Here is a 14,411-nt window from a genome sequence, read left to right as displayed (position 1 = left end):
AATATTTTTTACCTTTATTTAACCAGGCAAGTCAGTTAAGAACAAATTCTTATTTTCAATGACGGCCTAGGAACAGTGGGTTAACTGCCTGTTCAGGGGCAGAACGACAGATTTGTACCTTGTCAGCTTGGGGGTTTGAACTTGCAACTTTCCGGTTACTAGTCCAACGCTCTAACCACTAGGCTATACTATAACTACTAGAAATAATAGATCATGAAACATCTAAGAAGCCAGGCCTGGTATTTATATTGGATTTTGAAAAGGCATTTGATAAAGTAAGACTGGATTTTATTTATAAATGTTTCAGTGATTTCTCTTATAAAACGGGTCAAAATAATCTATAGCAACACCAGGTGTAAAATAGTAAATAACGGCTACTTCTCAGAGTTTTGAATTGTCAAGAGAAGTTAAACAAGGCTATCCGCTGTCACCATATCTATTCGTTATGGCCATCGAAATGCTAGCTATTAAAATCAGATCCAATAACATTAGAGGATTAGAAATCCAAGGTTTAAAAACAAACGGTGTCCATGTATGCCGATGACAAGTTTTATATTAAGTCTGCAAGCTAGATCCCTGCAATGTCTCATTAAAGAACCAGATAACTTGTCTGTACTCTCTGGACTAAAACCTAATTATGATAAGATTAAAAATTACGTATTGGTTCTTTAAAAAAAAATAACTTTTACATTACCCTGCAGTTTACCTATTAAGTGGGCTGATGGTGAAGTAGACATACTTGGTATTCATATCCCAAAAGACATAAATAAGCTTGCCACATGAATTTCAATAGAAATAGACCCTGCAACCATGGAGAGGTAAATACCTGTCTATTTATGGAAAAATTGCCCTGATTAACTCCTTAATCATATCTCAGTTTAATCACTTACTCATGGTGCTGCCTACTCCTGATGATTAGTTTTTCAAATCATATGAGCAAAAAATATTTTGCTTTATCTGGGATGCTAAACCAGACAAAATAAAGCGTGCCTATCTATATAATGCATATAAATTGGGTGGGTTGAGGTTATTAAATATAAAACCACTAAACCGCTACTTATTCAAAAGTTTTACATTACTAAGAAAAGCTCATCCATTGTTTAAAAATTGCCTTTTTGGCTTTGTGCAGATTGCACAATTAACTGAAAATTATACTTTAAAAAAGTAAAACTCTTTTTCAAACAAACATTTTAGAGCTGGCTACAATTTCAATTTCACCCCCCTGAAAAGATACAAATATTATGGCTGAACTCAAATGTGCTGGTTGATAAAATACCTGTATTTATGGGAAAGATGTTTGAAAAGGGTATTTGTTCTTTAAACGATATTGTAAATTGGAATGGTAGAGTTATGTCCTTCACAGAGTTATTATAATTGTACAGGAAGGTCTGCTCAATCCATGAGTACAACCAATTTATTACAGCATTACCTGAAAAATGGAGGAGGCAGGGAACTGGTCTGTTTCCACAATATAAAAGGATCAAAACTGGTGGAGGAATAAAAATAGCATAAATAGGAAAGTATACCAGTTTAATTTGGAGGACCAGGATGTTGATAACTGTGCCATACAGATTGCAAAATAGTTGGGAAGAGATTTTTATGTACCGATTCCATGGTACAGGGTGTATGAGTTGATATAACGCAAGATTTAAAACTTTGTGATATTTATCTAACATTATTATATAGAATTCTTGCCACCAACAAAATGTTGAATATTTGGGGCATAAAATCATTGAAGCTCTGCAGATTTTGTTGTGAGGATACAGAATCAATAGACCATTTATTTTGGTATTGCCCACAGGTAGCCTGTTTCTGGTCTCAGGTTCAGGAATGGCTGAAAATGCATAGCATTAATCTAAAATTTACCCTAGAAATAGTACTGTTAGGAGATCTGGAGAGACCGGGTCAGTCATTTACTAATACTCTTAGTAAAAGTATTTATCTTCAACTCACAATCTGGATTCTATTCGATTAGATAGATTGAAATGGTACGTTAAAACATCACAGCATAGTTGAAAGATATACAGTGCCTTGCGAAAGTATTCGGCCCCCTTGAACTTTGCGACCTTTTGCCACATTTCACGCTTCAAACATAAAGATATAAAACTGTATTTTTTTGTGAAGAATCAACAACAAGTGGGACACAATCATGAAGTGGAACGACATTTATTGGATATTTCAAACTTTTTTAACAAATCAAAAACTGAAAAATTGGGCGTGCAAAATTATTCAGCCCCTTTACCTTCAGTGCAGCAAACTCTCTCCAGAAGTTCAGTGAGGATCTCTGAATGATCCAATGTTGACCTAAATGACTAATGATGATAAATACAATCCACCTGTGTGTAATCAAGTCTCCGTATAAATGCACCTGCACTGTGATAGTCTCAGAGGTCCGTTAAAAGCGCAGAGAGCATCATGAAGAACAAGGAACACACCAGGCAGGTCCGAGATACTGTTGTGAAGAAGTTTAAAGCCGGATTTGGATACAAAAAGATTTCCCAAGCTTTAAACATCCCAAGGAGCACTGTGCAAGCGATAATATTGAAATGGAAGGAGTATCAGACCACTGCAAATCTACCAAGACCTGGCCGTCCCTCTAAACTTTCAGCTCATACAAGGAGAAGACTGATCAGAGATGCAGCCAAGAGGCCCATGATCACTCTGGATGAACTGCAGAGATCTACAGCTGAGGTGGGAGACTCTGTCCATAGGACAACAATCAGTCGTATATTGCACAAATCTGGACTTTATGGACGAGTGGCAAGAAGAAAGCCATTTCTTAAAGATATCCATAAAAAGTGTTGTTTAAAGTTTGCCACAAGCCACCTGGGAGACACACCAAACATGTGGAAGAAGGTGCTCTGGTCAGATGAAACCAAAATTGAACTTTTTGGCAACAATGCAAAACATTATGTTTGGCGTAAAAGCAACACAGCTGAACACACCATCCCCACTGTCAAACATGGTGGTGGCAGCATCATGGTTTGGGCCTGCTTTTCTTCAGCAGGGACAGGGAAGATGGTTAAAATTGATGGGAAGATGGATGGAGCCAAATACAGGACCATTCTGGAAGAAAACCTGATGGAGTCTGCAAAAGACCTGAGACTGGGACGGAGATTTGTCTTCCAACAAGACAATGATCCAAAACATAAAGCAAAATCTACAATGGAATGGTTCAAAAATAAACATATCCAGGTGTTAGAATGGCCAAGTCAAAGTCCAGACCTGAATCCAATCGAGAATCTGTGGAAAGAACTGAAAACTGCTGTTCACAAATGCTCTCCATCCAACCTCACTGAGCTCGAGCAGTTTTGCAAGGAGGAATGGGAAAAAAATTCAGTCTCTCGATGTGCAAAACTGATAGAGACATACCCCAAGCGACTTACAGCTGTAATCGCAGCAAAAGGTGGCGCTACAAAGTATTAACTTAAGGGGGCTGAATAATTTTGCACGCCCAATTTTTCAGTTTTTGATTTGTTAAAAAAGTTTGAAATATCCAATAAATGTCGTTCCACTTCATGATTGTGTCCCACTTGTTGTTGATTCTTCACAAAAAAAAGACAGTTTTATATCTTTATGTTTGAAGCCTGAAATGTGGCAAAAGGTCGCAAAGTTCAAGGGGGCCGAATACTTTCGCAAGGCACTGTATGTTGCGTAGAAATCTGAAGAGGGTGGCCAGCAGAGATAAGTGGGATGGGCTGAGGGTTTGGATGTGGAATTGGAGACAAGTGGGAGTGGAGTTGCTGTGCGAGAGATAGAATGATGGTCAAAGATAAAAGTAAAAAATAAAGTAAAAATAAAAAGTATGTTTGAATGACACTGGGGCAGCAGGGTAGCCTAGTGGTTAGAGCGTTGGACTAGTAACCGAAAGGTTGCAAGTACAAATCCCTGAGCTTACAGTGTACAAATCTGTCATTCTGCCCCTGAACAGGCAGTTAAACCCACTGCTCCCGGTAGGCCAACATTGAAAATAAGAATTTGTTCTTAACGGACTTGCCTAGTTAAATAAAAAGGTAAAATAAAAATAAATAAACACTGAGGGGCAGTGTTTTTACAGTCATTGCCAGTTTGCCTGAGGCTGATGCCGTGCAGGTGTTTGTGCACACACACACTCCCTCTCATTCAAATAAACGCATACAAGAACACACATACATGTAATAGCGCCATACATGCACACAAACATATACAGTTGGCATTGCTGTTATGATTTTAGTTGTCCAGCTATTGGGGAACTGTGGGGGGAGCTTGGAGGGTTCAGTTCACGTTTTTTGGCCTGGTGGGAGATATGTCAACGTGCACTGCAAGTATATTGTATGTTTCGGATATTCAATAAAATAAAAATAAATAGATCCTTGTCACGGATGGGGTATTGGAACAAACGACCACACCGGGTTCCACTCATATCAGCTAAAAACAAAGAGAAGCGACTCCAGTTGGAATGCGATCACCAACACTGGACAATTGAGGAGTGGAAAAACATTGCCTGGTGCAAAGGATCCCGGTTCCTGCTGCGTCATGCTGATGGCAGAGTCAGGGTTGGACATAAGCAGCATGAGTCCATGGACCCATCCTGCCTGGTGTCAACAGTGCACGCTGGTCACAGTGGTGTACTGGTGTGAGGAATGTTTTCCTGGCACAAGATAAGTCCCTTTATACAAACTGAGCAACGATTGAACGCCACAGCACATCTGAACATTGTTGCTGGTCAATCCGAAAAGAGCATCTTTGGGATGAGATGGAAGGGGCTGTTTGCAGTATGAATGTACCGCCGTCCAATCTTTTATTTTATTTCACCTTTATTTAACCAGGTAGGCTAGTTGAGAACAAGTTCTCATTTACAACTGCGACCTGGCCAAGATAAAGCGTAGCAATTCGACACATACAACAACACAGAGTTACACATGGAATAAACAAAACATACAGTCAATAATACAGTAGAACAAAAGAAAACAAAAAGTATATTTACAGTGAGTGCAAATGAGGTAAGTTAACCTGTTAGAGCTCTAGGGGCGCTATTTCATTTTTGGATAAAAAACGTTCCCGTTTTAAGCGCGATATTTTGTCACGAAAAGATGCTCGACTATGCATATTCTTGACAGTGGAAAGAAAACACTCTGAAGTTTCAGAATCTGCAAAGATTTTGTCTGTAAGTGCCCCAGAACTCATTCTACAGGCAAAACCAAGATGATGCATCACCCAGGAATTAGCAGAATTTCTGAAGCTCTGTTTTCCATTCTCTCCTTATATGGCTGTGATTGCGCAACGAATGAGCCTACACTTTCTGTCGTTCGCCCAAGGTCTTAGCAGCATTGTGACGTATTTGTAGGCATATCATTGGAAGATTGACCATAAGAGACTACATTTTCCAAGTGTCCGCCTGGTGTCCTGCGTCGAATTCGGTGCGCAATTGCCAGCTGCTTCTACTTTACCATTTGATTCAGGGGAGAAAGCATGTGTCCAAGAACGATGTATCAATGAAGAGATATGTGAAAAACACCTTGATGATTGATTCTAAACAACGTTTGCCATGTTTTCAGTCGATATTATGGAGTTAATTTGGAAAAAAGTTCGCGTTTTGAGGACTGAATTTGGGGATTTTTTTTGGTAGCCAAATGTGATGTATAAAACGGAGCTATTTCTAATACACAAGGAATCTTTTTGGAAAAACTGAGCATCTGCTATCTAACTGAGAGTATCCTCATTGAAAACATCAGAAGTTCTTCAAAGGTAAATGATTTTATTTGAAGGCTTTTATGTTTTTGTGAATGTTGCGTGCTGGATGCTAACGCTAATGCTAACGCTAAATGCTAACGCGAAATGCTAACGCTAGCTAGCTACTTTTACACAAATGATTGTTTTCCTATGGTTGAGAAGCATATTTTGAAAATCTGAGATGACAGTGTTGTTTACAAAAGGCTAAGCTTGAGAGATGGCATATTTATTTCATTTCATTTGCGATTTTCATAAATAGTTAACGTTGTGTTATGCTAATGAGCTTGCTGATAGATTTACACAATCCTGGATACAGGGGTTTTTTCATAGCTAAACGTGACGCAGAAAACGGAGCGATTTGTCCTAAACAAATAATCTTTCAGGAAAAACTGAACATTTGCTATCTGAGAGTCTCCTCATTGAAAACATCTGAAGTTCTTCAAAGGTAAATGATTTTATTTGAATGCTTTTCTGTTTTTTTGTGTAAATGTTGCCAGCTGAATGCTAATGCTAAATGCTACGTTAGCCATCAATACTGTTACACAAATGCTTGTTTTGCAATGGTTGAGAAGCATATTTTGAAAATCTGAGATGACAGTGTTGTTAACAAAAGGCTAAGCTTGAGAGCTAGCATATTTATTTCATTTCATTTGCGATTTTCATGAATAGTTAACGTTGCGTTATGGTAATGAGCTTGAGTCTGTATTCACGATCCCGGATCCGGGATGGGGAGATCAGAGAGGTTAAGGAAATAAATAGGCCATGGTGGCAAAGTAATTACAATATAAGAAAATAAACACTGGAAAGGTAGATCGGCAGAAGATGAATGCGCAGGTAGAGATACTGGGGTGCAAAGGAGCAAAATAAATAAATACCAGTATGGGGATGAGGTAGGTAGATAGATGGGCTGTTTACAGATAGGCTAAGTACAGGTGCAGTGATCTGTAAACTGCTCTATCAGCTGGTGCTTAAAGCTAGTGAGGGAGATGCGAGTCTCCAGCTTCAGAGATTTTTGCAATTCGTTCCAGTCATGGGCAGCAGAGATCTGGAAGGAAAGACGACCAAAGGAGGAATTGGCTTTGGGGGTGACCAGTGAGATATACCTGCTGGAGCGCGTGCTATGAGTGGGAGCTGCTATGGTGACCAGTGAGCTGAGATAAGGCGGTGCTTTACCTAGCAGAGACTTGTATCTGCAGCAATTGCCTGATTCCATCGCGTCAGCATGGACCAACATCCCAGTGTTATATTTCCGACACCTTGTAGAATCAATGCCCTGAAGAATTCAGGGTGTTTCGGGGATAAGGAAGGTCCGACCTCGTACTAGATGTGTGTACCTAAAACTGGCAACGGAGTGTATATCGTCAAGCGATCATGGATTTCTACTGTTATAGGTGCCTCTGACCAGGCGAGTTGAGGACATCGGCACCATTCCACTAGACAGTGGGGACACAATTAGGTTCCATTCACCAAAGACAGGACTTCGGAAAACAAAAACTCCTTCCGATTGGTAGTGAATAATTTAAAAAAAAAATAAAATAAAAAATTCTCTCTCAGATAGGGAGTGGACTAACTCTGTGGCAACGACACTTTACACACAGCAAGCCATGGCAGTCGTCCAATCATAATAGCCAGTGAGATAAAGGGGAGTTGGCCTCCATGCAACACTATAGGAATAGTCACAACAAAGACTATTTTACATAAGCCTGGGAAACACACAAAGGCCACCACAGCGATGACACATTGACTACCCATCAACTTCCTGTCCTAATTAATTCCAGAAGCATGGAAAGTGCAGTCCATGTTTTCACATCCTACTCTTTCACAATCACGACTTGTATGTATACTGTGCTTCCTGAAGGAGCCTGACATTTACATAAGCAGCGCTTCTCCCCCCCCCCTTCCTCTCCCCCTCCCCGACTGCTTCTTCTGGGGTATCTTGGATGAGAGGGGTGTAGGGGCGCTTTCACTTTGTGTAACCCTGTGTCTTTCTGATGTTACCCTGGTAGTTTATGGAACGCTGCTTTACAGGCAGTGCCTAGCTAAAGTCACACCGTTCCTACGGCAGAGAATCAGCATTTGCGTAGTGCTGATTATCAAAGACCGACAATTACCAGACCGACAATTACCAACAGGCGATGTGCCCTGATGAATACCAGGGGGCGCCATGACAACAAGAGGAAGAGGAACTGACTGGTAAACAACAACAATGGTCTCCATGTGCCACTAAGACAATGAATTATCTGGAAAGAGTTAAGTTACTTCCTCTTCTCCAATGCACTTTCTAACCCAGCATTTCTTAACCCAGTCGTTTCACATTGCCAACTTGACCTATTCAACCACTAGCACACCTGAATCAACTCGTCAAATAACCATCAAGACACTGAATGTTGGTATTGGTATAGATCAAATATGTGAGGACTCAGTTGAGAAACAACGTTCAAAGCTCTCAGAATCCATGTCATCTGAGTGGAGTGGCCATGCAACACTGGTGCCAAGTCTGATCCAGGTCCATGAATTACATGAGTGTAATGTTTCAGAGGCCCCGTTTCCTGGCAGCCTGGCCTATATGTGTGTATGTCATGTTCCTACTTCATACAGTGCTGCTGAAGCTCGCTCTGACCCACGGAGTTACACAACAGGTCTGCAGGCAGGTGCAGGACTGCGCCAACTGAACCTAATCCAGAACACGCCCAGGCAGCCATACCAGAACATTTACCAGAGCGAGGTGGGAAATCAAACCACATAATTAGAATGACTAATTCCACAAATCCCACAAACCACTGAGCCAGAGTCGGAGAAACAAACGCAGTGCTTCTGATTGAGGGCCTTAGATCCACTAGGAGCCCAAAAGAAGACATCCAAAAGGGTGAGCGAGCCACTGGCCCACTAAAAAAAACACACTAGTGAAGTGGTCTCCCTCTCTTCATCTACATCAGTAAGGAGATTATAGAACTCTCAGTCCAGTGTACGAAAAGCAGAGAAGCCCCTACGCTCAGCATCACAGCAGCAACACGTGTTCACTGGGCGACTTCAGGTCACCTTTCACAGAGGTTCACCTCAGGACAAAATATTTACCAGTACCATTGACCAGGAGTTGTAATAAGCTTGATTAACCTTTCGCAAGTGGGTATACATTACACACAGACCATGTGAGCCAGAGCAGATTATTTACAAAGACACAATCAGCAATTGCCAACGTAATATTAAGGTTCCTGTGTAAATTCGATGTGCGAGAGGTCAATGTGCCAACCCAAAGAAGTCTTAGTACTGCAGCCGTGAATAAAGGATAACTAAGGGGTCAATAGACTGTGTTGAAATCTATGAGCTCAATGGCTCAATAAGAAAGGAGACAAACACAGGCTACCAGTAAATCACAATCTTAGAAGAAGGTAACCACATCCCTCATGTGATGTGCTCTATAGTATATAAATACATGTTTGTTGTTGTAGTTGACCATATGTTGTTCCTCGTGCTGCACCCATTCAGACTGACTAGTACCGTTTCATCGAACACTAAATCCTCCCACTGCCACCTGTTTAGGTTACCGTAGAAACGGTCAAAGAGCCCCCACATCAAATAAAACATCTGAGCGCTCCTAACAGAGAACAACATGAAAGAGAAAGACCAAATGAGAGAGAAACAGATTGAATGAAAGGATGGCTGGTGTCAAACTGATGCATAAGTAGGGAGCGTTATACAACACTGTTGCAAAACAACTCAAATTCACAGACAGTAAGTACAATGTAAAACACCCTGGTTATCATCGACAAATGTAAAACCCCCTGGTTCTGCACTACGATGTAAAACACCCTGGTTCTGCACTACAATGTAAAGCACCCCGGTTCTGCACTACAATGTATAACACCACCCCGGTTCTGCACTACAATGTATAACACCACCCCGGTTCTGCACTACAATGTATAACACCACCCCGGTTCTGCACTACAATGTATAACACCACCCCGGTTCTGCACTACAATGTATAACACCACCCCGGTTCTGCACTACAATGTATAACACCACCCCGGTTCTGCACTACAATGTATAACACCACCCCGGTTCTGCACTACAATGTATAACACCACCCCGGTTCTGCACTACAATGTATAACACCACCCCGGTTCTGCACTACAATGTATAACACCACCCCGGTTCTGCACTACAATGTATAACACCACCCCGGTTCTGCACTACAATGTATAACACCACCCCGGTTCTGCACTACAATGTAAAACACCCTGGTTCTGCACTACAATGTAAAACACCCTGGTTCTGCACTACAATGTAAAACACCCTGGTTCTGAACTACAATGTAAAACACCCTGGTTCTGAACTACAATGTAAAACACCCTGGTTCTGCACTACAATGTAAAACACCCTGGTTCTGAACTACAATGTAAAACACCCTGGTTCTAAACTACAATGTAAAACACCCTGGTTCTGAACTACAATGTAAAACACCCTGGTTCTAAACTACAATGTAAAACACCCTGGTTCTAAACTACAATGTAAAACACCCTGGTTCTGAACTACAATGTAAAAACACCCTGGTTCTGAACTACAATGTAAAAACACCCTGGTTCTAAACTACAATGTAAAACACCCTGGTTCTGAACTACAATGTAAAAACACCCTGGTTCTAAACTACAATGTAAAACACCCTGGTTCTGAACTACAATGTAAAACACCCTGGTTCTGAACTACAATGTAAAAACACCCTGGTTCTTCATCATCATCCAGATTTCTCACTAACAACAAATTATTAATCTACACATCTTTCTCCGGTAATCCTTGATTCAGCCTCAAAGTGTCCACCTCAGTCATCACGTCACCCCCACCTGCTGCTGTCCCAAGAGTCAGTGGCACTCCCCACCCACCAAGGAGGATCAGGGTGCCAGCAGGGTTGAGGGGGTCACCTACCTGCAAAGGTCTCCGACTCCTCCAGCAGCAGCATGCTTAGAATCTCTGTGAGGGGTGTGTGGAGTGTCCCAAAGCTTGTAGAGGGTGTGTGGTGGTGATGCTACCCCCCCCGCTTGCCGCTTCTCTCTGTGTCGTCTCTCTCACTCTCTCTGTTACCGGTCTCTGAGGCTGGGGGAACAGGTGGCCTGACTACCGCCGTCTGCTCCGAAACTCACTAACTCACTTCCTCAAGTGAAAAAAAGTATTTGCCTACAAGCTGTAAGGCAGAACCTGGCATCTTGTTCTACTTTTGGTCTTTGGCGTTACCGGTTTATCTGAGGAGTTTTTTTCCCCTACTAACTGATTGACAGGATGAGTGAGTGGCAGTACGCTAGCTCATCCCTGTCCTAAGCGGCAATATGAGTCGAGTCAGGCTCTTGACAACCAGGAAACTCTACTAAAAACTCATTACATAACCTTTCATGCTGGAGCTGGGGGCCTCGTCAGGGGGGCTGTCTATGTACGCACACCACTATCCTACGGAAGAGAGGGAGAGTAAGAGCAGAGATGCCGACTGGGCAGAAGGAGCAGCCTGTGTGCCGTGTAAAACAGGGGAGAGACTGCAGGCAGGGGCGCTCGAAAGTAGCAATGGAAATATTTCATCATGTAGTTAGGTAGATGTGGCCAAATGATAAATGACATGTCACGTCTAAACATATGCACTCTTGAAGGATGGAGAAGAGAAAGACGACCAAAACTAGACAATACAATAAAATGTATGAAACCTCCCTCCACGGCTATTCAGCTACTGCTAAAGCGAGTATCCCCCTTAGTCAAGATTCCACCTCCTCCTAGCCAAGACCTCAAACCCGCAAAACAGGTTTAGACACTTTTACCCATGACCTCTCTGTATAAGCAATGATATCCTCCTACTCTAGAATGGGTCTCATCTCTGTCCTCTTGCCAAGCCAGAGTATCTATGTCAGCTCCACTCTGCCATACTGCCCCAGACTTCGAGTATTGAGAGCATGGTTCTGTAAGCAGAGCCACAGCCACAAGGGACAATTATAAAACAATGAGGGGCTGAAAGCAGCCCAGCTCTGTCTGGCCGTCACAAACACCCCTTCCACCGGGAGAGTCGCCCCACCAACTGACACCCATGTCGCCATGAAGTCAGCAGGCCCCTCCTCAGTGAGGCTGCCTTAGGTAATGGAGGTAAGAGTTCAGAGTTCATTCGGACAGAAGGAACAGATGGATTGAGGAAAAGTAAGAGAGGGCGCTCAACAACGTGGTGGAGCCAGGTCCCGGGACCATTCCAAACACACACCTTACCCGGATCACTTTACAAACACTCACGTGGAGGCTGCACACACACTAAAAACACATCTTTACAATCCCCTCCCCAGCCTCCCCTTGTGGAGGAAAGAGCTAGAAACAAGAGAGGGTGGGAAGGAGGGGAAAGAAGAGGTAGAAGGAGCCCTATAAAGATTGCTAGCTTCTCTCATCCCAAAGAGTAGGCCATTTCTCCCATGCTCAACTTTACCACATCTCCATAGACATGCCTTTACTTCTCTCAAGTCTCTTAGCTCACATTTCTGTTTACATAAACAGTCTCAACAAATGAAAGAGGGCATGAACTGGGTAATTGACACTGATAAACAACATTCAAATCCATATCAGAACGTTCCTGTTGAGTGACACAGCAAAAGAAAAGCAGGGGAAAAACAATGTGCTGGATTTGTTTACTGCTGTACAGACAGACTTCCCTGCTATTACCACCAACCAACACAGATACACACAGAAACATACACATAAAAAAAAAAAACACATACAAAAAAAACACACACAAACTCTTAAAAGAGGTGTTGTCTTTGATGGGGAGCAGCTATTTCTTGACAATGACAGCCTTAAGGAGTCAGCATGCTTCGTCTAGGGCCTAGGCGCCAACCGAACTGAACTCGGCTAGCCGAACGAGTGTGCTCGCATACTCCCTTAAAAGACCTACAATTGGGGGGAAAAAAGAAAAGAAAAAAAATTGGAAATAGTACCGTTTGTCAATTTTGAGACACCGTAGCCAGTATACTCTTCCTCAAAAGTCAGAATTAATCGAAGATAATGACAGACTTCATGAGTTAATTTTCACATTTTCATTATGATGTTTTAGTCACGAAATTTTACATCCAACTAAGATGCTTGGTGCAGTATTACTAAATGAAAAAATGTGCATAAAAATTAGTCGGCTCTCGTTGAATGACAGACTTTACTGAAGAATCTCTACTGTCGACCAATCACCGACGAAGGAGCATAAACTTCGGCTTGCGTCCAGAAATGTTTTTCTGTGCCCGAACAGCCGACAAAACCCTAGCAGATGTCAAAATGTGGTCATGATATATGCACCAACTTCACCGAACTGTTCCGCTGGGAAGCATGCGGTCGCCTTTACCAATACACCCCCCCCCCCCCACCCGTCACCTTTGCTCCCTCACTCACCAAATATCCAGGTCACAAACACAGCTCACACACTCAACTTGACCCAGAAACAGGAGCTTCTGCCGGGCAGAGGAACCAGCCCTGGGCCCTCTGAGCTGTAACAAGGTGCTTTAAACCTACTAGAACTTCTGGCTGCATATCCATGGTCTCGCATACATAAAACACACATTCGCACACACACCCTTGACCTTCTACAGAGCCTCCCCCTGGTCTTGTCTCCAGGTTATTTTCAGCTGCTCTCAGACCCCCTTGACTATTCTTCAAACTACATTTTTGACTAATGGCTCCTGTTGTTCCCTGACACATGCTGCAGCTCTGTGCCACTTCACAGGAACCAGGGGGTGGGGAGCCCCATACAGTCCCCTCTGCCTGTCTGCCTCTCCCTGCCCACCTTCCTCCCCTCTGCCTCTCCCCCTGCATGCTACCCTGCCGACCCGCCACCCTGTCGGCCCCTCTCTCTGCCTGCAGCATGTCTGTCTGCCCCCCCGCCCCATACAGTCCGCCTGCAGTCTGCCCCTCTCCCTGCCTGCCTTCCTCCTCTGCATGCAGGACTGCCACCCTGACTGCCACCTTTCCGTCCCCTCTCCCTGCCTGCCTCGATTAGAGGTCGACAGATTATGATTTTTCAACGCCGATAGTTGGAGGACCAAAAAAAGCCGATACCAATTAAAATCAGCCGATTTTAAAATTTTATTTGTAATAATTAATTACAATTACAGCAATACTGAATGAACACATATTTTAACTTAATATAATACATCAATAAAATAAATTTAGCCTCAAATAAATAATGAAACATGTTCAATTTGGTTTAAATAATGCAAAAACAAAGTGTTGGAGAAGAAAGTAAAAGTGCAATATGTGCCATGTAAGAAAGCTAACGTTTAAGTTCCTTGCTCAGAACATGATAACATATGAAAGCTGGTGGTTCCTTTTAACATGAGTCTTCAATATTCCCAGGTAAGAAGTTTTAGGTTGTGGTTATAGGAATTATAGGACTATTTCTCTCTATACCATTTGTATTTCATATACCTTTGACTATTGGATGTTCTTATAGGCACTTTAGTATTGCCAGTGTAACAGTATAGCTTCCATCCCTCTCCTCGCCCCTACCTGGGCTTGAACCAGGGACACATCAACAACAGTCACCCTCGAAGCAGCGTTACCCATGCAGAGCAAGGGGAACAACTACTCCAAGTCTCAGAGCGAGTGACGATTGAAACGCTAACTAGCTAACCATTTCACATCGGTTACACCAGCCTAATCTCGGGAGTTGATAGGCTTGAAATCATAAACAAACAGCGCAATGC

At 42.6% G+C, this 14,411-nt stretch overlaps 1 protein-coding gene across 4 annotated transcripts in view; it reads right to left on the bottom strand.

Annotated features, from left to right (window-relative positions):
- Positions 1-14,411, bottom strand: part of LOC139368713 (helicase ARIP4-like) — a 93,676-nt gene that overhangs the window by 54,651 nt on the left and 24,614 nt on the right. The window contains exon 1 of one of the 4 annotated variants that reach the window (XM_071108000.1): positions 10,633-10,710. The exons of the other annotated variants lie outside the window; for them this stretch is intronic. Within the exon in view, the coding sequence (XP_070964101.1) occupies positions 10,633-10,666 (34 nt within the window). The 5' untranslated portion in view covers positions 10,667-10,710. Of the gene's footprint in view, positions 1-10,632; positions 10,711-14,411 lie in introns of those variants that run through there. 4 annotated transcript variants of the gene reach the window in all.

This window comes from Oncorhynchus clarkii, chromosome 16 (assembly GCF_045791955.1).
Source record: "Oncorhynchus clarkii lewisi isolate Uvic-CL-2024 chromosome 16, UVic_Ocla_1.0, whole genome shotgun sequence".
Lineage (NCBI taxonomy): Eukaryota > Metazoa > Chordata > Actinopteri > Salmoniformes > Salmonidae > Oncorhynchus > Oncorhynchus clarkii.
Note: the sequence above shows the minus strand (reverse complement) of the source record. Positions and strands in the feature narration are given on the sequence as shown.